A 21,413-nucleotide genomic window follows, 5' to 3' on the forward strand; every position below is an offset into this window, starting at 1 on the left:
GCTGAATAATATTTCATTGTATATATCTATACCACATCTTCTTTATCCATTTGTCAGTCGATGAACATTTGGGCTCTTTTCATAATTTGGCTATTGTTGATAATACTGCTATAAATATCGGGGTGCATGTACCTCTTTGAATCAGTATTTTTGTATCCTTTGGATAAATACATAGTAGTGTAATTGCTGGGTGGTAAGGTAGCTCTATTTTTAACTTTTTGAGGAACCTCCATACTCTTTTCCAGAGTGGCTGCACCAATTTGCATTCCCACCAACAGTGTAAAAGGGTTCCCCTTTCTCTGCTTCCTCGCCAACATCTATTGTTTCCTGTGTTGTTAATTTTAGCCATTCTGACAGTTGTGAGGTGGTATCTTACTGTAGTTTTGATTTGTATTTCCCTGATGTTGAGTGATGTTGAGCATTTTTTCATGTGTCTGTTAGCCATTTGTTTGTCTTCTTTGGAGAAATGTCTATTCATGTTTTCTGCCCATTTCTCTACTGTATTTTTTATTTTTTAGATGTTGAGTTTGATAAGTTCTTTATAGATTTTGGATACTAGCCCTTTATCCTATATGTCATTTGCAAATATCTTGTCCCATCCCGTAGGTTGCCTTTTAGTTTTGTTGATTATTTCCTTCACTGTGCAGAAGGTTTTTATCTTGATGAAGTCCCAATAGTTCATTTTTGCTTTTGTTTCCCTTGCCTCTGGAGACACATGTAGTAAGAAGTTGCTACAGCCAAGGTCAAAGAAGTTGCTGCCTGTGTTCTCCTCTAGGATTTTGGTGTTTCCTGTCTCACATTTAGGTCTTTCATCCATTTTTAGTCTATTTTTGTGTATGGTGTAAGAAAGTGGTCCAGTTTCATTCTTCTGCATGTCACTGTCCAGTTTTTCCAACACCATTTGTTAAAGAGACTGTCTTTTTTCCATTGGATATTCTTCCCTGCTTTGTCAAAGATTAGTTGACCATAGAGTTGTGGGTTACCATTTCTGGATTCTTTTATTCTGTTCCATTGATCTATGTGTTTGTTTTTGTGCCAGTACCATACTGTCTTGATGATTACAGCTTTGTAATAGAGCTTGAAGTCCAGGATTGTGAGGCCATCAGCTTTGCTTTTCTTTTTCAACATTCCTTTGATTACTCAGTCTTTTCTCGTTCCCTACAAATTTTAGAATTATTTGTTCTAGCTCTATAAAAAATGCTGGTGTTATTTTGGTAGGGACTGCATTGAATGTGTAGATAGCTTTGGGTAGTATAGACTTTTTTTTTTTTTTAAGATTTTATTTATTTATTTGACAGAGAGAGACACAGTGAGAGAGGGAACACAAGCAGGGGGAGTGGGACAGGGGAAAGCAGGCTTCCCGCCAAGCAGGGAGCCCAATGCGGGGCTCGATCCCAGGACCCTGGGACCATGACCCAAGCCGAAGGCAGACGCTTAATGACTGAGACACCCAGGCACCCCTGGGTAGTATAGACATTTTAATAATATTTGTTCTTCCAGTCCATGAGCATGGAAGGTTTTCCATTTCTTCATATCTTCTTCAATTTCTTTCATAATTGTTCTGTCGTTTTCAGAGTACAGATATTTTACTTCTTTGGTTAGTTTTATTCCTAGGTATCTTATGGTCTTGGTACAATTGTAGATGGGATTGATTCCTTGATTTCTCTTTCTGCTGCTTCATTATTGGTGCATAAAAATGCAACAGATTTCTGTACATTGATTTTATATCCTATGACTTTGCTAAATTCCTCTATGAGTTCTAGCAATTTTTTGGTGGAGTCTCTCAGGTTTTCTACAATGATTATCATGTCATCTGCAAAGAGTAAAAGTTTGACTTCGTCCTTGCCTATTGGATGCCTTTTATTTCTTTTGTTGTCTGATTGCTGAGGCTAGGACTTCTAATACTGTGTTGAACAACAGTGGTGAGAATGGACATCCCTGCTGTGTTCCTGACTTTAGGGGAAAAGCTCTCAGTTTGTCCCCATTGAGGATGATATTAGCTGTGCATCTTTCATATATGGCCTTTGTGATGTTGAGGTATGTTCCTTCTATCCCTACTTTCTTGATGGTTTTTATCAAGAAAGGATGCTGTATTTTGCCAAATGTGTTTTCTGCATCTTTTGAGAGGATCATATGGTTCTTATCCTTCCTTTTATTAATGTGATGTATCACATTAATTGATTTGTGAATATTGAACCACCCCTGCAGCCCAGGAATACATCCCATTTGATCATGGTAAATAATCCTGTTAATGTACTGTTGGATTCAATTAGCTAGTATCTTGTTGAGAATTTTTGCATCCATGTTTATCAGGGACATTGGTCTATAATTCTCCTTTTTTAGTGGGGTCTTTGTCTAGTTTTGGGATCAAGGTAATGCTGGCCTCATAGAATGGGTTTGGAAGTTTTCCTTCCTTTTCTATATATTTTTTTTTGGAAAAGCTTCAGAAGAAGAGGTATTAATTCTTCTTTAACTGTTTGGTAGTATTCCTCTGGGAAGCCATCTGGACTCTTGTTTGTTGGGAGATCTTTTATTACTGATTCAGTTACTTTGCTGGTTATGGATCTGTTCAGGTTTTCTGTTTCCTCCTGCTTCAGTTTTGGTTGTTTATCCAAGTAATTTATCCATTTCTTCCAGATTGCCCAATTTGTTGGCATGTAATTGCTCATAATAATATCTTATAATTGTTTGTATTCCTTTGGTATTGGTTGTAATATTTCCTCTTTCATTCGTGATTTTATTTATTTGGGTTCTTCCTCTTTTCTTTTTTATAAGTCTGGCTAGGGATTTGTCAATTTTTGTTAATTCTTTCAAAGAACCAGCTCCAAGTTTCATTGATCTGTTTTTTTTTTTTTTTTAAATTTCTGTATCATTTATTTCTGTTCTAATCTTAATGATTGCCCTTCTGCTGGTTTTAGGCTTTTTTTGCTGTTCTTTTTTTTCAGCTCCTTTAGGTGTAAGGTTAGGTTGTGTATTTGAGACTTTTCTTGCTTCTTGAGGAAGGCCTGTATTGCTATATACTTACCTTTTATGACTGCCTTTGCTGCATTCCAAAGGTTTTGGAATGTCATGTTTTTGTTTTCATTTTCATTTGCTTCCATGTATTTTTTTTTTAATTTCTTTTTTAATTTCCTGGTTAACCCATGTAGGATGTTCTTTGACCTCCATGTATTTGTGGTCTTTCCAAATTTTCTATGACTTCAGGTTTTATAGCATGGCCTGAAAACACCATGGTATAATCTCAATCTTTTTGTACTGGTCTAGGCTTGATTTGTGACTCAATATGTGATCTATTCTGGAGATTGTTCCATGTGCACTCAAAAAGAATGTAGATTCTGCTGCTTTAGGATGAAATACTCTGAATATATCTGTTAAGTCCATCTGGTCCAGTGTGTCATTCAAAGCCATTGTTTCCTTGTTGATCTTCTGCTTAGATGATTTGTCCATTGCTGTGAGTAGGGTGTTAAAGTCCCTTACTATTATTGTATTATTATCAATGTGTTTCTTTAAGTTTGTTATTGATTTATATATTTGGTTGCTCCCAAGTTGGGGACATAAATATTTACAGTTGTTAAATCTTCTTGTTGGATAGACCCCTTTATTATGATATAGTGCCCTTTTTCATCTATTACAGTCTTTGTTTTAAAATATAGTTTGTCTGATATAAGTAGGGCTACTTCAGCTTTCTTTTGATGTCCATTAGCATGATAGATGGTTCTCTACCCCCTCACCTTCAATCTGGAGGTGTCTTTGGGTCTAAAATGAGTCTTTTGTAAGCAGCATATTGATGGGTCTTATTTTTTATCCATTCTGACACCCAATGTTCTTTGATTGGAGCATTTAGTTCATTTACATTTAGACTAATTATTGATAGATATGAATTTCACTAAATTCATTACCTGTATTACCTGTAAAGTCACTGTTCATGTAGATTGTCTGTGTTCCTTTCTAGTCTTTGTTGCTTTTGGCCTCTCTTTCCTGCTCAAAGGGTCTCCTTTAATATTTCTTGCAAAGCTGGTTTAGTATTCATGAACTCCTTTAGTTTTTGCTTGTCTTGGAAACTCTTTATCTCTCCTTCCATTCTGAATGCCAGCCTTGCTGGATATAGTATTCTTGGCTGCATGTTTTTCCCATTTGGCATGTTGAATATATCATGCCACTTTTTTCTGGCCTGCCAAGTTTCTGTGGACAGGTCTGCTGCTAACCTTATGTGTCTACCCTTGTAGGTTAAGGACCTTTTGTCCCTAGCTGCTTTCAGAATTCTCTCTTTATCTTTGTATTTTGCAAGTTTCACTATGATATGTCTTGGTGTTGACCTGTTTTTGTTGATTTTGAGGGGGTTTCTCTGGGCCTCTTGGACTTGAATGCCTGTTTCCTTCCCCAGATTAGGGAAGTTCTCAGCTATAATTTGTTCAAATAAACCTTCTGTCCCTCTCCCCCACTCTTCTTCTTCTGGGACTCCTATGATATGGATATTATTGTGCTTTGTGGAATCCCTGAGTTCCCTAAGTCTATATTCATGATCTAATAGTTTTATTTCACTCTTCTTTTCAGCTTCATTATTTTCCATAATTTTATCTTCTGTATCAACTATTAATTCCTCTGCTTCTTCCATCCATGTTGTGATTACATCCAGTTGGTTTTGCATCTCAGTTACAGTATTTTTTAGTTCATCCTGACTACTTTTTAGGTCTTTTATCTCCTCAGCAAGGTGTCTATTATGCTTCTTTCAAGCCTGGCTAGTAGTCTTTTTTTTTTTTTTTTTTTTTTTTAAAGATTTTATTTATTTATTCATGAGAGACAGAGAGAGAGAGACAGAGACAGAGGCAGAGGGAGAAGCAGGCTCCCCGCGGAGCAGGGAGCCCGATGTGGGACTCGATCCCAGCACCCTGGGATCACGACCTGAGCCGAAGGCAGACGCTTAACCGACTGAGCCACCCAGGCGTCCCAAGCCTGGCTAGTAGTCTTATGAGTTTTGTTCTAAATTCTTAATCAGGTATATTGCTTATATCTGTTTTGAGCAAATCTTTGGCTGTGATTTCTTCTTGATCTTTCCTTTGGGGAGAATTCCTCCATTTTGTCATTATGTCTAGGTTTGTGTCTTTTGCATGTTATGAAAGCTTGTTATGTTTACTGCTCCTAAGAGTAATACTATATTAAGAAGGGGGTCATACATTGTCCAGGGCCTGGCACTTCAGGAAGTGTGTCTGTGTGCACTCTGCTAATGTGTTTTGGCTGCTCTTTCCCACAGGTCAGCCCTCTGCAGAGTTCCTCCTTGCTTGCTGTGGGAAGTGTTTGGACCTTTAACTAGGTGTGCTTTGATTTGTTTGTTAAGATAAGCCTGAAACAAACAAACACACAAACAAGCCCTGATGAAGATAAAAGGAAAAGGAACAGAAAAGCAAACAAACAGACAAAATACTATAAGCCTGATTCCAAAGAAAAAGAAAAAAAGAAGGAAAAAAGAATAGGAAAAAAACAGCCTGATCCAAGAAACGAGAAAAGGAAACAAACAAACATAGAAACAAATGAACAAAAAACTATAAGCCTGATTCCAAAGAAGAAAGGGGGAAAAAAAAAAAACCAACCTGGTTCTATTTTCACCAGAACTGAAACTGATGCTTTAGAGCACTCTATGATCATTTGACTTGGCACTTGCAGAGGGCCTGTGTTCGTCCTCTGGGGGAGAGGCCTGCTGCATTGGCTCACAGTCAGACCTGCCCTAGTAAAAATGCCCCTACCAGGCACAGGGGGGTGGGGTTTGTTGTAAGCAACTCCAGCCTCCACTGGGGGTACTGTGTTTCTCTCTGAAGTCTCATGGTGCTGGTTGGGGGCGGGGGGGGTGGTGGAGGTGTGTGGTGGGGAAGATGGCGTCACCCTTCTCTTTCTTCCCCCAGGGAGGGGAACTCAGGGGTGCTGTTGTTCAGAAAGCTCTCATAGAAGAGCAATCTCCCTTCCTGTGTTCCAGGCTTCTGTCAGATTCCTGCCCTCAATCTGTCTGTGCCCAAGCCATTGTTCTCCTGTGTTTTATCTCTGGTGTGGCTGGGGTTCAAAACTTGAAATCTTAAAGGACCTAGCAAGGCGTGGACCCACTCCCCTCCCCTGGAGGAGAGCCTCACAGCGCTGTGCCTGGCACTGCTCTGTCTCAGAAAAGCAGCTGTAGGGCCACACAGGTGCCTGGAGTCTATGATCACAGCGAAAAGCTGTGATCAGGTTTTCTGCCCTCCAAGTGAGCCTCTGTCCCAGGCTGTTGAACAGCCACTCAGCGGCACCTAATGGGCCTTTAGTCCTTGGAGAGGCAATATACCCTCTTCCAAATGTACTCCAGGAAGGGGCATGTTCCCTCCCAGTGTGACCCAGGGGATCCCCACACCACAGCATCTTGCAGGAACCCTCCCCACTGCTCTCTCCCCCTCTCTCCCTGACTTCTCTCCATGTAAAAGGCTCCCTTCCCTCCATGGCATGGTGGTTTTTCCCTCCCCCAGCTCACGTCTCTGAACCTTGCACCGCCCTCTAATTGTGCAGATTGTTAATCTTCAGATCGATTTCCTAGTTGTTCAAAATGATTTGATGTTGGTCTAGCTGTGTTTGAGGGATGAGGCAAGCCCAGGGTCTCCCCATCACTCGACCATCTTAACTCTCACCCTAGTTTAGAGTTCCTAAGCTAGAAAACCACTTGAAGAAGACAGTTTTATTAAATGGTTAGTTGACCTAGAAGAACTCTGTAACTTCTTTTAACCCTGAAATTCTGTGATTCTTCAGACACAGAAAAATGAAGTCCAGGATTTGCATGATGGCATAGTGAGAAGTGGAGAGGATGGGGCCTCTTTAAAGGGAGTTAAAAGATCCTTGGAACCCCCTTTTTAGACCTTGCTATGCCCTGGTTAGTACTTCATGCAGTATTTAGTCTCAGGTTACCTCCCAGCTTCTTGGACTCAGCCACAACATCAGCCACTTTGCTTCTCGTTTTCTTTACTTACCAGGTTTAGAAATTTAAGATTGCCAGTGGCCAATGCTTTGGATTAAGACTGTTCTGGTGGAAGTAGAAAGAAACTGAATTTGTGTGTGTGTGTGTGTGTGTGTGTGTGTGTGTGTGTGTGTGTGTCAAGGGCAGCGGGAGCAAAGACGGTCATGTGTTTTTAGAATGCAGAATGGTGGAGGATGTCAAAAATATCAACATAAATGAGTGAAGAATATATGCAGGGTAATGTAACACTTGCTGGATTTTATATATATATTAATATATAAATATATATAATATGTAAATGTATATGTATTATATATATATTAAAGATTTTATTTATTTGACAAACAGAGAGAGTAAGCACAAGCAGGGTGAGTGGCAGGCAGAGGGAGAGGGAGAAGCAGCCTCCCCTCTGAGCAGAGAGCCCGATGGGCTTGATCGCAGGACTCTGGGATCATGACCTGAGCTAAAGGCAGGTGCTTAACCAACTAAGCCACCCAGGCATCCCTGGATTATATTTTTTATCATATTTTTACCAGCTCTTATAGTGAGTTAGAGGTGTTTTGTTTAAAGAAAGGGTTAAATTTTGTTGTAGATTTTTAAAAAAAACCTTTACTTCCAGGCACTCCCTGCCTGCTAGTCTTTTACATTTAGACCATTGTCAGCTGGATACCTCATATTTTATAACACAACTTTAATTTACACTGGACTTCCCAACTAAAAATAACTTTGAAAATTTTTTTATTTAAGTCTCACAATAACCTAGTTAGTTCAGGTGTTACCTTCCCTATTAAATAAAGAACACTGAGATACAAGTCAAATGACTTGACTAAGATAATAAAAGAGAGAGATAATTCAGAATCTTGTGATGCCAAATCCTATCCTCATTTAGTCCCAAATAATTTTAAAATCTGTTATACCCAAGGACTCAGAAAATGTCCTATTTATTTAAAAATTCTTAATTTAAAAAATATATTAAGAAGCACCACTCTTTCAAATGCTTTGTTGTTATATTAAATACTTCATAATCCACTGTTATGCTGCCAAATTAACTTGTCTCTAGAGAAGTCCCAGGAAAAAATGCTGTTCCTTTCGTCATCTTCATATATTAGAGACAGTTATAAATGTGTCATTGATGAGGAAGGATATAATTCTGCACTGGTCTTTCAAAATATTTGGGTTTGCACATGTGCGTTCATGTTTCATTGTGCAAGTGAGGATACTACTGCAGAAGGTAGGCAGAGCACAGGTGCATCTGCTCACAGAGGCTCCCTTAATGGTATACTGCCCTGATGTGGGACAAGTGAGCCATCATGTGGTAGTAATATCATGATATGTGTAGTTCTAACAGTCTTAAGCATCAGAAGCTCTTTGTCTGATTTTGTATTTATGATAACTAATATCAGTGATTTGTTTTCTTTTTTAAAGATTTTATTGATTAATTGATTGATTTAGAGAATGAGTGGGAGGAGAGGCAGAGGGAAAAGGAGAGAAAGAATCTCAAATAGACTCTAGGCTGAGTGTGGGACCTGACACAGGGCTCAATCCCACAAGATCATGACCTGAGCTGAAATCAAAAGTTGGACGCTTATCTGACTGAGCCACCTAGGCGCCCCTTCAATGATTTGTTTTCAAAATAAAATTTCCAAGTACTCCTCTTTTGATTTCCCACAGCAGTTTAATTTGGGAGTGTGCTGAGATTGCCAAGAAGGCTATTAAAAGTGCAACCATTTATCTCTGTGAATCAAGACTTTTTCTTTATGTTGAGCAACCAAAACCAAATACAAAAACAGATTGGATATTAAGGCTATATCATGATAAAGCTATGCATTTATAATGTAATTATACCTTAGTCAATGAGAGAATACTTATTTTCATTGTCTACTACTATCACTTTCAATATGTTTCATATAGTAGATTTTTTTTATAGTAGGGTTTTTAATTGGGTTCAGATTTCATTTGAAAAAAGGATTATGCTGCTAAAACATGTTTGAAAACTGCCTTACCATGTTGTCCTCCTGTCACTGGCCTGCTTTTGATTTTCAAATTTCTCTATTTTTTTTTTTTTTTTTTGAGAGAGTGTGAGTGGGGGAATGGGGCAGAGAGGGAGAGAGCGAATCTCAAGCAGGCTCCACACTCAGCGCAGAGCTCGACATGAGGCTCAATCCCACGACCCTGAGATCGTGACCTGAGTTGAAATCAAGGGTCAGATGCCCAGCCAACTGAAACACCCAGGCGCCCCAAATTTCTCAAGATTTTTATAATTATGTTGATGATTATGAATTTGGTTTGCCTTTGATTAAAAAATATATCTAGGAGGTCTAGCAACCTTAAAATATTGAAAATGTTTAGAAGGAATAACCAATTTTTTCTCTTGAAATTCTTTTAATTATGCTACCTCAGAGTCATTTCCAAATACAGACTTAGTAAAAGAAAACCTGTTTCCTTTTGCTTTGATACTTTTGAATAATGAGCAAGGTTTTGCAGCTTTTACAATCCTAGGAATAACAGACTGGAAACCAGTCTCCTTAGTTAAAAATAACTTTTATAAAGTTCCTTGTTTATTTGGGTGAAAATTGGATAAAAAGGATAGAACATGGTTTGATCAATATAATTTTGTCAAGCAACAATTAATACTGAGTTAATACCTGAGATTCAAAAATGAAGTCATGGTCCTTTGAATTTAAGAGTCAAAAAGAAAAATAGGTGAGCTGAAAATTACAATATAATCTGATGAGTGCTATAACAGAGGAACCGAGTGTACTATCTTTGTAGGGAAGTGGTAGGGACAAATTGAGAAAGGAGGTAGTATTTGAGGGATGTCTTGGAAGCTAGTAGGTATTTGCCAGGGTGGTGAGGGAATACTTGCATCTGAAGAGCAACATGAACAAAAGCCTGGAACCCTTAAAATATTTAACAGTTGGGGGATCAGTGAATGTAGTTCACTGTGACTAGAGAGTAGGGTGTCCTGGGGGGAGAAGGTGTGACAAAAGACAGGATGTTGTTAGCTTGGTGGAAGAGCAGCTGATGAATTTGGAAAGATAAGTTGGTCTGCACTGAAGGGCCAAGTGTGCCCTGTTGAAAAATTTAGATTTCTTGTTTATGCTATCGAGATTTGCAGTTAGGAAAGCCTTATGTTTTAGGAAGGAAATGCTGGAGGATGGATTAATAAAGGGAGAAATTGGTTCATTTACTCAATAAACATTTATTGATCACCTACTGTGTGGAAGTAACTATTCTAAGCACTTGGGCCATAACAGTGAACAGAAAGACAAAGATATCTGTTTTAGTGGAGCTTATCACTTCTAATGTAGGATGGTAGACAATATACCAATAAACATAGTAAATACATTAGTCATATGGCATATAAGGAGGTAATAAATGATAAGAAAGAAGAAAAAGTAGACTAAGGGAGTGTAAAAATGCCAGGTGGGGAGTAGCTGCAATTTGAATAAATTGGCAAGATGTACGGTTCGGAAGCTGTTACAGTGATCCAAATGAGAAATGATGAGGATTTAGGCTTAAGTGTGGGACTTTAGAATGCAGAGAAGGAATAAATTGGGAAACATATTTTTCTTTTTCCTTTTTGATGCTTTTTATTGTAAAATAAAACACAGATAGAAACTGTATAATACAAACCTATAATGTCATCAATTATAAGATGAACGACCTTGGAACAACCACCCTGGTAAAAAAATGAAACTTTGCCAGCCAAACCAGAAACCCCTCCATTTGCCCCACCCCAATCACAAACTCCTTTCTCCCAAGCAACCTGATTTTTATGGTAATCACTTTCCTGCATTTTTGAATAGTTTTATTGACCAAATATATATCCCTCACATGAAGACACTCTCAGTCTTGCCAATTAAAAAGTTAAAAATTTTTTTTTATTTTTAAACTTTTTTAAAGATTTAATTTATTTATCTATTTGAGATTGAGAGAGAGAGAGAGAGAGCTCGCGAGAGCAGGAGTCGGTAGAGGAGCAGAGGGGAGGGAAAGGGAAGGGGAAAGAATCTTAAGCAGACTGAGCATAGAGCCTGGCATGGGGCCAATCCTACGACTCTGAGATCATGACCTGAGCCAAACCAAGAATCAGTTGCTTAACCGACTGAGCCACCCAGGCGCCCCTAAAGAAGTTTTTTTGATATGTCTTTTTAAATCAACAGGTTTTCTCTCCTTCCATTTGTTTTCCTTACACTTTATGAGCTAAAGAACAGAGCCATTTGACCTTTACGATATCTCATATCCTGGATTTTTCTGATTGCACCCTCATGGTGCAGCTTAACATGTTCCTCTGTCCTTTGTATGACTTGTAAATTGACAGCTGGACCAGGGGCTTGATCAGACTGAGGTGTCTCCCTTTGGCCATGACTATTGGCAAGTGGAGTGTTCTTTCGTTAAGAAGCACATAATACCTGGTTGTCTTTTGCATTGTTAACAGCTGTTTCTTCTCAGTGCCTAGAATTAGTAATTTATTAGGGGCTGCAAAATGGTGATATTCTAATTATATCACATCTGTTTTAGTTATTAGCTGGAATACTTTTATCAAGAGACATTTCCCCTTATCTATTATTTAGTTACCCTGTGATGCAGTTTCTATAGGAAAGGCAAGATACATGCCTTTTCCTTTATTTACTGGTTTTCAAGGTAATACATTGGCTCTCTGTCATCCTCAATTTTTATTACTCTATCAGTATTTTCTCCTCAGTATGGCCTTGTCTGGAAAGGGGGCGCTGGTTGGTCAGTGTCAAGAATTCGTAGGTGCTAGGCTGCCAGTCTCTTCAGACCTCATCTGCTATCTTTAGTTAGGCAAAACCCCTCCAAGTTTTAGCTCCTGTTCTAAAATTGGCTTTTCATATGTTCCAGTGAAAACAGTGTTGGCTATTTTGGGGGTCCTCCTGTTTTCACATCCATCACATATCCCACTGCTTCCTTCTGCTTTTTCCTGCACAAATGCTAATACCATACGGGTCTGTGGCTGTTGGTTTGTCCCCAGCTGCTTGTATTTTAACTTTGTTATCACCAAGTTTTGTAAATGTTTTCCATGGGATTTTGGTTTTCCTATTCAGTTGCTTGGTCTGTTTTTATGTGGAAATCAGGGAGATTAACAAATAAAACAAAAAACCACCCAAACCAAAAAATAACTCACTGCCTCCAATGCCATCTTCCCAGAAAGAGGTGTAATCTTTGAGGGGTTAGTGTGAAAGTAAGAATAACTGAAGTTTCTGACTTAGAAGATCTGGTGCATGGTAATTTCAGTGATAAGGATTAAAAAATAGAAGAGAAGGAACAAAGTATGAGTGGAAGATAAGATCAATTTTTGATTTCTTAGGTTTGAAATGCTTATCATGAGTTATCCTAAAATTATTGCCTTCTTAAGGAATAGACTTTTAGAACTTTATAGAAAGAGCTAGGTGATGAAAGATCAACACTGAAAATAATCAAAGCCATTATAAATTGGACAAATTATTACTTTTTGTTAAAATTACAGTGTGAAAAACCAGTAGAATAGAAAGCATGCACTTAAAGATGAAGGAGACACTAATAAGTATTTGTGAACTAATAGTTTTATGTGTTTTCTATAAATATGCACAACAAATGAAGGTTTGCATTGAGCAGCAATCTGAAGAGGAAGACACTTTTCAAAGATCTATTTATAAGGGATGCAACTGGCTTTTTTGGTCATTAGGTGTAAATGCCGCCGTATATGTTTGATATAATATTAGGAGAATGAATTTATAAAATCTGAGTATTTTTCCTACTAGAAAAATAGATATTAAATATTCATAAGATAAAAATCCTAGGTAAAAATTTAAGTATTCATAAGCTGCAAGTTTTTATATTTTGAGTAGACTGCAGTGTACCATCACAGATCCTGTATTTTTTTTTTTTTTAAGATTTTTTTTTTTTTTTTAAGATTTTTATTTATTTGACAGAGAGAGACGCAGCGAGAGAGGGAACACAAGCAGGGGGAGTGGGAGAGGGAGAAGCAGGCTTCCCGCAGAGCAGGGAGCCCGATGCGGGGCTCGATCCCAGGACCTTGGGATCATGACCTGAGCCGAAGGCAGACGCTTAACGACTGAGCCACCCAGGCGCCCCCACAGATCCTGTATTTTAAGAGTAGGTGAAAAAGTCTTCTCTCTTATGAGCTATTCTAGATAATTCTAAAGTGCTCTGACTTCAAAAAGGGATTTTTAAAATAGTATGCACATCTGGACCCTCCTTTTTAAAATTTTCATTCATATTAAATATCAACCCAAATGACTTACTTTTGACTTCTGTCTTTTCCTTTCTTTTTCTTCTTCTTTCTAAAATTAGGCCTGTCTTCAGAGACCTGAGATTAAACTTGAATCACTAAAAGAAGATATTAAGGAATTCTTTAAAATATCAGGTTTGTAAGTTGCTTTTTTCCTCCTAATTCTTTAAGGCAAAATAAGGAAATACTTTATTTGGAGGGAATACTTTATCCTCAAACTTCCAATTACTCATTAAAAATTGTGGAACAGTGGGTGGATAGGTTTCTATTTGATGAGAGTTAGAACTTTCAGATATTTCAATAAAATGCTGCAAAAATTCAGGAACACTGTGGGAATCACTGCATTAAATTAATCAGTTTTGAATGCTGTTTACTTCCTGATCAACATACATCCTCAATGTATGAAGAATCTCCCTCACTAAGCACTTCCTCTTTTACTTTTCATTTGTGGTTTCTTTTCCTTCTACACTTTTTTCCCCTTCCTCTTTTCTATCCTTTCAAAGAAAAGAAAAGAAAATGCTAATTTCTTTTAGAGCAAGAAGAGAAGTTCCCTATTCTAACCTTTGCACACAGAAATTGAGATGTTAAGTGGTTTACTTACCCAGAAAAATTCAAGTAGTTAGCAGCCAAGCTCACTGGTCTGATGGTACCTCATAATAATGTTTCTGTTGTTCAGGAGTTTACGGGCTGGTTAGTTGTAACTAATTGCTTATGATCGATCTTTGTCAGGTGCTTGGCTGTTTCTTGCCCTTCCCTTGGCACATTCCTGATAGTACTAGTAGTACAGTCGCCAGCACTGTTTTGGTATTCACTGAGCAATGGAAGAAGGATTTCTCCCATCCTGAGAAAATGGTACAATAGTTTTACTTAAAAAACAGTGTCATACTGATAATTTTGCTACTCAGTGTTTGCCACTGGACATAGTGAATGTATAGGAAATAATGCCTTAATAACACTTACACACAGCAATTGGCGATTGATAAAGTTCTTTCACAAATGAATATGATGTTAGAGTTTTAGTGAGATAAATTTAATTATAATGTATGCTTATTTTTAAAACTAACACGTTCATATATTTTATTCTTTTTTAAAAAATAGGTTGGGAGAAGAAACTTCAGAATGCTGTTTATAGTGAACTGAGTGTGTGAGTTTTTCCTACCTATTTTGAGATACTGTTATGTTTAGCTGTATTTACTTTGTAAGTAATGAATATAGTATTGCTGTGTACACTCATTATATTGTTATCTTTCATTAGTATTTATATAACATTTCACGTAAGTTAATACATTTAAAACTTACAGTCCTGCCTGAGAATGAATAATGAATAGGTGGGGTTTTTACCACCAAAATTTTTATATTAACAATTCATTTATCCAGTGTAGGTTAGGGAAATAAGTTACTATTTCAGATAACTGAAGCTTATCAACTTCTTTTTATTGTTGCCATTTTGGATATTACCCTTTTTCTGTCTTTATAAAGCAACCATTCTAAATATAATTACTTTTTTTTTTTTTTTTTGCAAAATTGGTGTCATTAGTAAGAAAATCAGTGTTTTTGTTAATCTGGACTTGCCCTCAGAGTCTGTTGAGGTGTATAAAACTATTTGTCATTATAAAGAATAAAGATGTAGAGTTAGCTTTTATAGTTTATTCAATATTCCATTATTCATCAGTTATTTATTGAGCCCCTACCATGTGCTAGCACTATGCTAGGCACTGGGAATATAGTATAGAACAAGAAATCAATTCCTACCCTCATGGAGTTTATAGTCTAATGGAGTTCCTATGTCTTTTTTTTTTTTTTTTTTTTTTTTTTTTACTGCTATCAGTGTGCCTGTGTTCTAGCATTCTCTAGATTCTAACACTTCTGCTCCTAACTTGTCCCTTCTAATCTGCTGTTAACTGGGAAACAAGATAATCTAGTTTATCAGAACTGTTTCTAAAATAGAGACGCAGATGAAGGCCTGTGGACCTGTGCTTGGACACACATTTTAAAAATTAGTATTTACTTCTTTGCTTGTCACCATTTTCCCAGTTGATTTATAAATTCTTAAATAATATCATATTTAAGTGCTATTGAAGTTGGACTGTGACCATATCCCTGGTACTAGTCACCAAGGAATAGATGTTTATCATGATAAGTAAGGTTTTAAATGTACAATATGTATAGAGATGCCACAGGTTGCTTAAATTAATATGAACATGGTGATTTTTCTCTTTGCCTATTATACAGGAAGCTTGTTAACTTTCTTTGTTTCCAGTACTGGTGGAATAAAAGCATCTGGTTGTGTGTAATTACAAACAGTGGCTTCTCATCTGAGGAGATTTTACTGGTGATTGCTATTTTTGTAGTCTAATCCATTCCTGAAAATTGTTCAATGAGTGAACAGTGAGTGCCTTTTTACTTGATGGCAGGGACAGTATTTCATTCATTGTCTTATTTTCAGTATCCTAACAATAGACATTAAATAAATATTTTTGAATAACTTGTTGGGATTTTTGAAGGAGTAAATAATACTACTTTTTTTATTCATTTGGGTTTTGAAGAAATTGAGAAATAAGATAAAACATAAAGGCAAGTGGGTGATCAAAATTATACTTCGATTACTGATAAATACTAGATAGGAGGACACAGCTTAGTGCAAGAGCAAAATGAGTCCTTTAACTGAACTCCAGAACTAAATAGACTTAACCTTCCAGTTAAATAACATTGGTGAGCATGTTCAGTTTATTACTCCAAAATTTAAAAGTTGGATAAGGCACTAAACCTCTTCTGTGGTGTAGCAAGTAAAGCCCTGGAGAGAGGCCAAGAATGTGACGGTAGTGGAGCTCTTTTCACAGGGAGGGACACGTCCAGGGTGGAGAAGAAGTGTTTCCCCTAACATAAATCAGAAGAATAAAGGGGACTGAGTGTACTGTGTTGCATTTTTCATTGGCAGAAACCATTAGATGGACAAGTAGAGAGCGCAAAAAGTGAAGTTGAAGAATTCACTAGGTTAAGTAGAGTAGAAAAAACACGTTCTTACCTAATAAAGGTGTAGACACGTGAGCTGTACAGATGATACCTGAAAGTTGTTCACTTCATTTTAGTAAACATGTCGAAAGATTTTTGTCCAATTCTTGTTTAAAAGAGAGAGAAAAATTTTTGTATTCTGTTATTTACCTGAAACTTTAATTGTAGCCTAGGTGAGTTCTTCCCACTTAAAATTGACTACTTAATTGGGGCGCCTGGGTGGCTCAGTCCGTTAAACGACCGACTCTTGGTTTCGCCTCAGGTCATGATCTTGGGGTCATGGGATCAAGCTTATTTAATTATTGTTGTGTTAATATTTAATAGGCAATTTACATAATCAAATGAGCCTTTTATGTAAGCACTGTGCTAAGCACTTTAAATACATTACCTTATGGAATGTAATCTTCACAACAACTCCATGATTGTGGAATTTATTATTATAACCATTTTGCAGAAGAGAAAACTGAGGCTCAAACTACTTAAATAGTTTACTGAAGATCATATGGCTAGTAAGTGTTAGTGAATGGGTCTTGACCTCCAGCTGTTTGATACTACATCTCACATAGTGTCTATCTTATCTCTCGCCTGGATTAAAAGTGTTATGAAACAAGAATTATACTTTATATTACCTTCAAATAAATGGTATTGAGTCAGCAGATAGGTAGTTATTGGGCCACCAACCAATGCTAACACACAATAAATATTTGTTGAATTGAGTATACCCTGTAGTTATTAATCCTAAACTTACTAAAAAGATTTAATTAAGATATTCTTTACATGGAACATGCACCTTTTTTTCTGTCTTAGTTGTACTTTGTGTAGAACAGTTGATAAAGAATTAGGTTACCTGTTATTATCCTTTAAGGAATATAAATAAACCTTTTTAAAGTCTTTCAATATAGGTATATATTATAAAAACATATACCATAGTCTACTGTTACAGTAGATAGATGCAAATATCTGCCATACTTTAGAGAGGTGTGAATGTTGAACAGTAGCAGACCAAAAATGGAAAGATTTTAGATAATGGGTACCTTTCACTAGACCACAAGATATGGTTAAGTCTTTATAGACATTCATGGCATTTGCTGGAAGAGTGTCAGGCAGTAGATCAGAGTACTTCCAAAATACTAATCACATAGTTCTTCATTGCCTTCTTTCGAATGTTACTTTAAATGTACTTGCTATGTGTTATGCACTGAGCTAGAAATTGAGGATGATGAACAAGCTGCATAGTCTTTGCTTTCACGGAGCATATATCTCAGTGGAGCACACACAGTTTAAGGAGGCAATTATAGTACAGTACAAGTACTATGATGAGGAAGTACGCAGAACACGTAGGGCAGGCAATTAACTCACGTTGGGGATATCATGATGGCTTACCAAAGGAAACAATATTCAGATTCAGATAAGAAAGCTAAGGTAGTGTTAATCTGGGGAAGGAGTAGAGAAGAAAAGTGCTTTAGGAAGAAGGGAGCAACAAGCTTAGAGATTTAGAAGTGGAAAAGTGTGGCACATTGGAGGAGCGAAGTTGTATGGCTGAGTGGTATGGGGAAAGGGACATGGTGAAGGATGATCCCAGATATGTAGGTGGGGATGTGCTTCTTCCTCAAAGCTTGCTATCTATCAGATTTATTTATTTATTTGAGAGAGAGAACATGTGGGCGCTGCACTGGGAGAGGGGCATAAGGAGAGAATTTTTCAAGCAGACTCCATGCCAGGTGCAGACTTGGGACTTGATCCCACGACTCATGAGATCATGACCTGAGCTGAAACCAAGAGTCAGCTGCTTAACCGACTGAGCCATCCAGGCGCCCCTCTAAACTTTCTTAGACTGGATTCTAAGAGCATTTGGGTGTCATTTTAGAATTTTAAGCAGAGTAGTGACATGATCGTATTTGCATATTATATTCACTCAGCAATGTACTGGTTATCTAGTATGTGCCGTGCATTATGCTAGACACTGGAAATGCAATTACTGGTGAATAAGGAAGACATTGCTCTTGGCTAAATAGCCAGACAAATTGGCAAGTAGGTTGAAAATAGTATGGAAGGAGGGGAGACTGCTTAAGAACCTGTCAGATGAATACAGGCAAGAGATGTTGGTTGTCTGTCAGTGGGTGGAAAAAAGATGAGAAGTATTTCCAGGGACTTAAGGCACAGGAAGAGGCAGGAATCAAGAGTGATGCACAGGTTTCTTCAACCTTCATGTCTTCATATAAAAACATGAGCTCTACAAGGACAGAATTTTAGCCTATTTTGTTTACTGATATTTCTATTACCTTAAACACTTAGTAGATTCTTATTAAATATTTCTGAATGAATAAAAATGTAACTTGATTTGGCTTAACATTAATGATTTTTGGGTTGCTACCTCTTCTTACCTATTTATGGATAAACTTCTTTGTGCACTAAATAACTTAAAATTATCAGTAAGTTCTCTCAAGTTTCAATCCTAAATTTCTAAGTTTTATTAAATTTAGAAATAATTATCATTAAAATTAAAGGATTTTGAAAAATATTTAATTCTAAAGTATGGGTCCCTTACAAATGATATAATGAACAGTATGAAATAGATGGTTTTTAAACTATCTTGCATATATGAAGAAATATTGAGGTATATATATCATTTTTTCATTTGTGAGTGGGGAAAGATGATTTATTTAGGTACATGGAGTACAGATTTTAGTGGAAAAAACAATTAGCTAGAAATAATTAGTGAAACTGTTTTAGAGATTGGGTTGAACAGGTTGCTTTTTCTATTCCAGAAATGTTTCCTTTGGACAGTTGAGCATTTTACTCTTAGGTCCTGGGGTAGGTATAATTAAGCTTGGTATATCATAAACACTTTACATGTTGGTGTCCCACTTTGGATGAGGCATTTCTTGAAAATTCACTGTGTGTGGGGCTCCTGGGTGGCTCAGTTGTTAAGTGTCTGCCTTCGGCTCAGGTCATGATCCCAGGGTCCTGGGATCGAGCCCCGCATTGGGCTCCCTGCTCAGCGGGAAGCCTGCTTCTCTCTCTCCCACTCTCCCTGCTTGTGTTCCCTCTCTCGCTGTCTCTCTCTGTCAAATAAATAAAAAAAATAAATAAAATTTTAAAAAAAGAAAGGAAATTCACTGTGTGGTTCTTGAGTATTGGAACATGATTGCTTTGCTGTAGGCACAAGTGTTATGACTAATTTCAGTAGGAGTTATTTGTTCTTGTGAAAGAGACTGGAATCTCTAAGTAAATGTTGAACTGTTATGTTTTCATTTTGTGCTTTCTGTGATTTCATGTCACTGTGTCTCAATCATTATATTCCAACCATTCTGGCTTTTTCTGATTTTTAAACATTCCAAATGTTCCTAACTCAGGGTCTTGTGCTTGCTGCCCCTCTGCCTGAAATATTCTTTCCCTAGATCTTTGTATGGTCAGCTCCTTCTCACTTATGTCTTAGTTCAAGTATTAGCTCCCCTAGATACCTACCCTTGCACATCACTTCTATCTCATTACCCCGCTTTCATTTTCTCATAGCATGTATTGCTATCTGATATTGTTCTATTAATTTGTTTCTTTTTGTAATTATTGACTGTCTTTCTTCACTAGAATGTTAGGTATATGAGAACAGGGGGTGTCGTCTCAATTACCACCATATACTTAGTACCTAGAACGGCTCAAATATTTGTTGAATAAATAAATGTTTTCTTAATAAAAACAATACATTTTGAATACGAATGTAAAGTTACCTAGAAAACAAGACATTAACATTTTTAAATTTTTATTAAATGCGTGTATTATATATTAAAACATAGCTCTTTTAAAGATTGTATTTATATTATCATTTCAACTATGTAAAAAATATGTAATCATATGGAAAAGGAAATTGGGAGAAATGAAAACAGTTGATATGTTAGCAAGTTCATGGATTTTTTCAACCTTAAAAAATTCCTCTAAATGTTACAATATTTATATGCTGAAAATAACAGCTCTGACAATTTTTACATGAGCATTTACAAAGCTAAGTAATTTTAAAATTACTTCAGATTATGAATTCAGATTATTGTGCAGTTCAACTTTTAACAAGTAAATTGCTAATCTAAAACTACAGTATTAGTAGGATAGAAAGCTTTACCATGTTGTTGTACCTTCTATAAACACACAAAATTGCTAACAGATATTCTATTTCATTTATGACATGGACCACAGAGGTAAGTAATTTCTAACAAAGAGAATTAATTAGTTATCAAGATAATGCACAGTATTTAGCTGCCTCTTTTTACCCCTAGGTTTCCTTTACCTAGTCATGCTGCTGCACCCCCTGAGCATCTGAAAGAACCTTTGGTTTACATGAGGAAAGCACAGGTTGGCTGTTGTTCATTTTTAATTTTATTTTTCCATGCCAAGTTATATAATACAGAATGAAAGATCCTAATTGGTATCAGGAGTATATATTATTCATTATATGGAAGCCTGGGTAAGAACCACTCCAGCGATGTGAATAGTATTTGCATGCTCTTCCTTTCTACTTTTAGCAACCAAGGAGCACACCTACTTAACTACAGTAATCCTGAAAATGTTGAGTAGAAGGAAGAAAAAATCATGTACCGTCCTGGCCTGAAATTTTAAATGTGATAAAAGTATTATGTGACCGTTTATTCCTCATGCTCTATGATAGTAAAAGAATGAAATGGGAATGAACTGACTCACTCTTCCCTTAAAATATTGGCTTTTGAAGCCGGTGATACTGATACTGTATTTGAAATAGGTTTGTTCTCACAGCAGGCTGCTATATACTAACTGTATTCTTCTGTCACAGAACTCAAATGAACCTGCTATCTAAAATGGGCTGAAACAACTAAAATTCACTTAAAAAAAAGAAATGATTTTCTTTTCTTTTTTTTTTAAGATTTTTAATTTTATTTATTTGAGAGAGAGAGCACAGGAGGGGGTACGGTCAGAGGGAGAAGCAGACTCCCCGCTGAGCAGGGAGCCTGATGCGGGGCTCGATCCCAGGACTCCGGGATCATGACCTGAGCCGAAGGCAGTCGCTTAACCGACTGAGCCACCCAGGCACCCCAAAAAGAATGACTTTAAACAGAAAAACTGTAAAGAACTGTTAAAATAGAAACTTAGGCCCTGTCACATGCCCCTGACCTCTGGACTGTTCACCTCAGTGTGGCCTGGCGCACCTCTGTAAGC

At 37.0% G+C, this 21,413-nt stretch overlaps 1 protein-coding gene across 4 annotated transcripts in view; it reads left to right on the forward strand.

Annotated features, from left to right (window-relative positions):
- Positions 1-21,413, forward strand: part of TBC1D19 (TBC1 domain family member 19) — a 159,694-nt gene that overhangs the window by 27,072 nt on the left and 111,209 nt on the right. For 3 of the 4 annotated variants that reach the window (XM_078068474.1, XM_036099859.2, XM_036099857.2), the window contains exons 2-4: positions 13,283-13,355; positions 14,319-14,364; positions 20,501-20,576. In XM_078068474.1, coding sequence (XP_077924600.1) covers positions 13,283-13,355; positions 14,319-14,364; positions 20,501-20,576 — 195 coding nt within the window. The remainder of the gene's footprint in view (positions 1-13,282; positions 13,356-14,318; positions 14,365-20,500; positions 20,577-21,413) is intronic. The other variant, XM_036099860.2, reaches the window with a different exon arrangement.

Source organism: Halichoerus grypus, chromosome 3, assembly GCF_964656455.1.
Source record: "Halichoerus grypus chromosome 3, mHalGry1.hap1.1, whole genome shotgun sequence".
NCBI classification, from domain to species: domain Eukaryota; kingdom Metazoa; phylum Chordata; class Mammalia; order Carnivora; family Phocidae; genus Halichoerus; species Halichoerus grypus.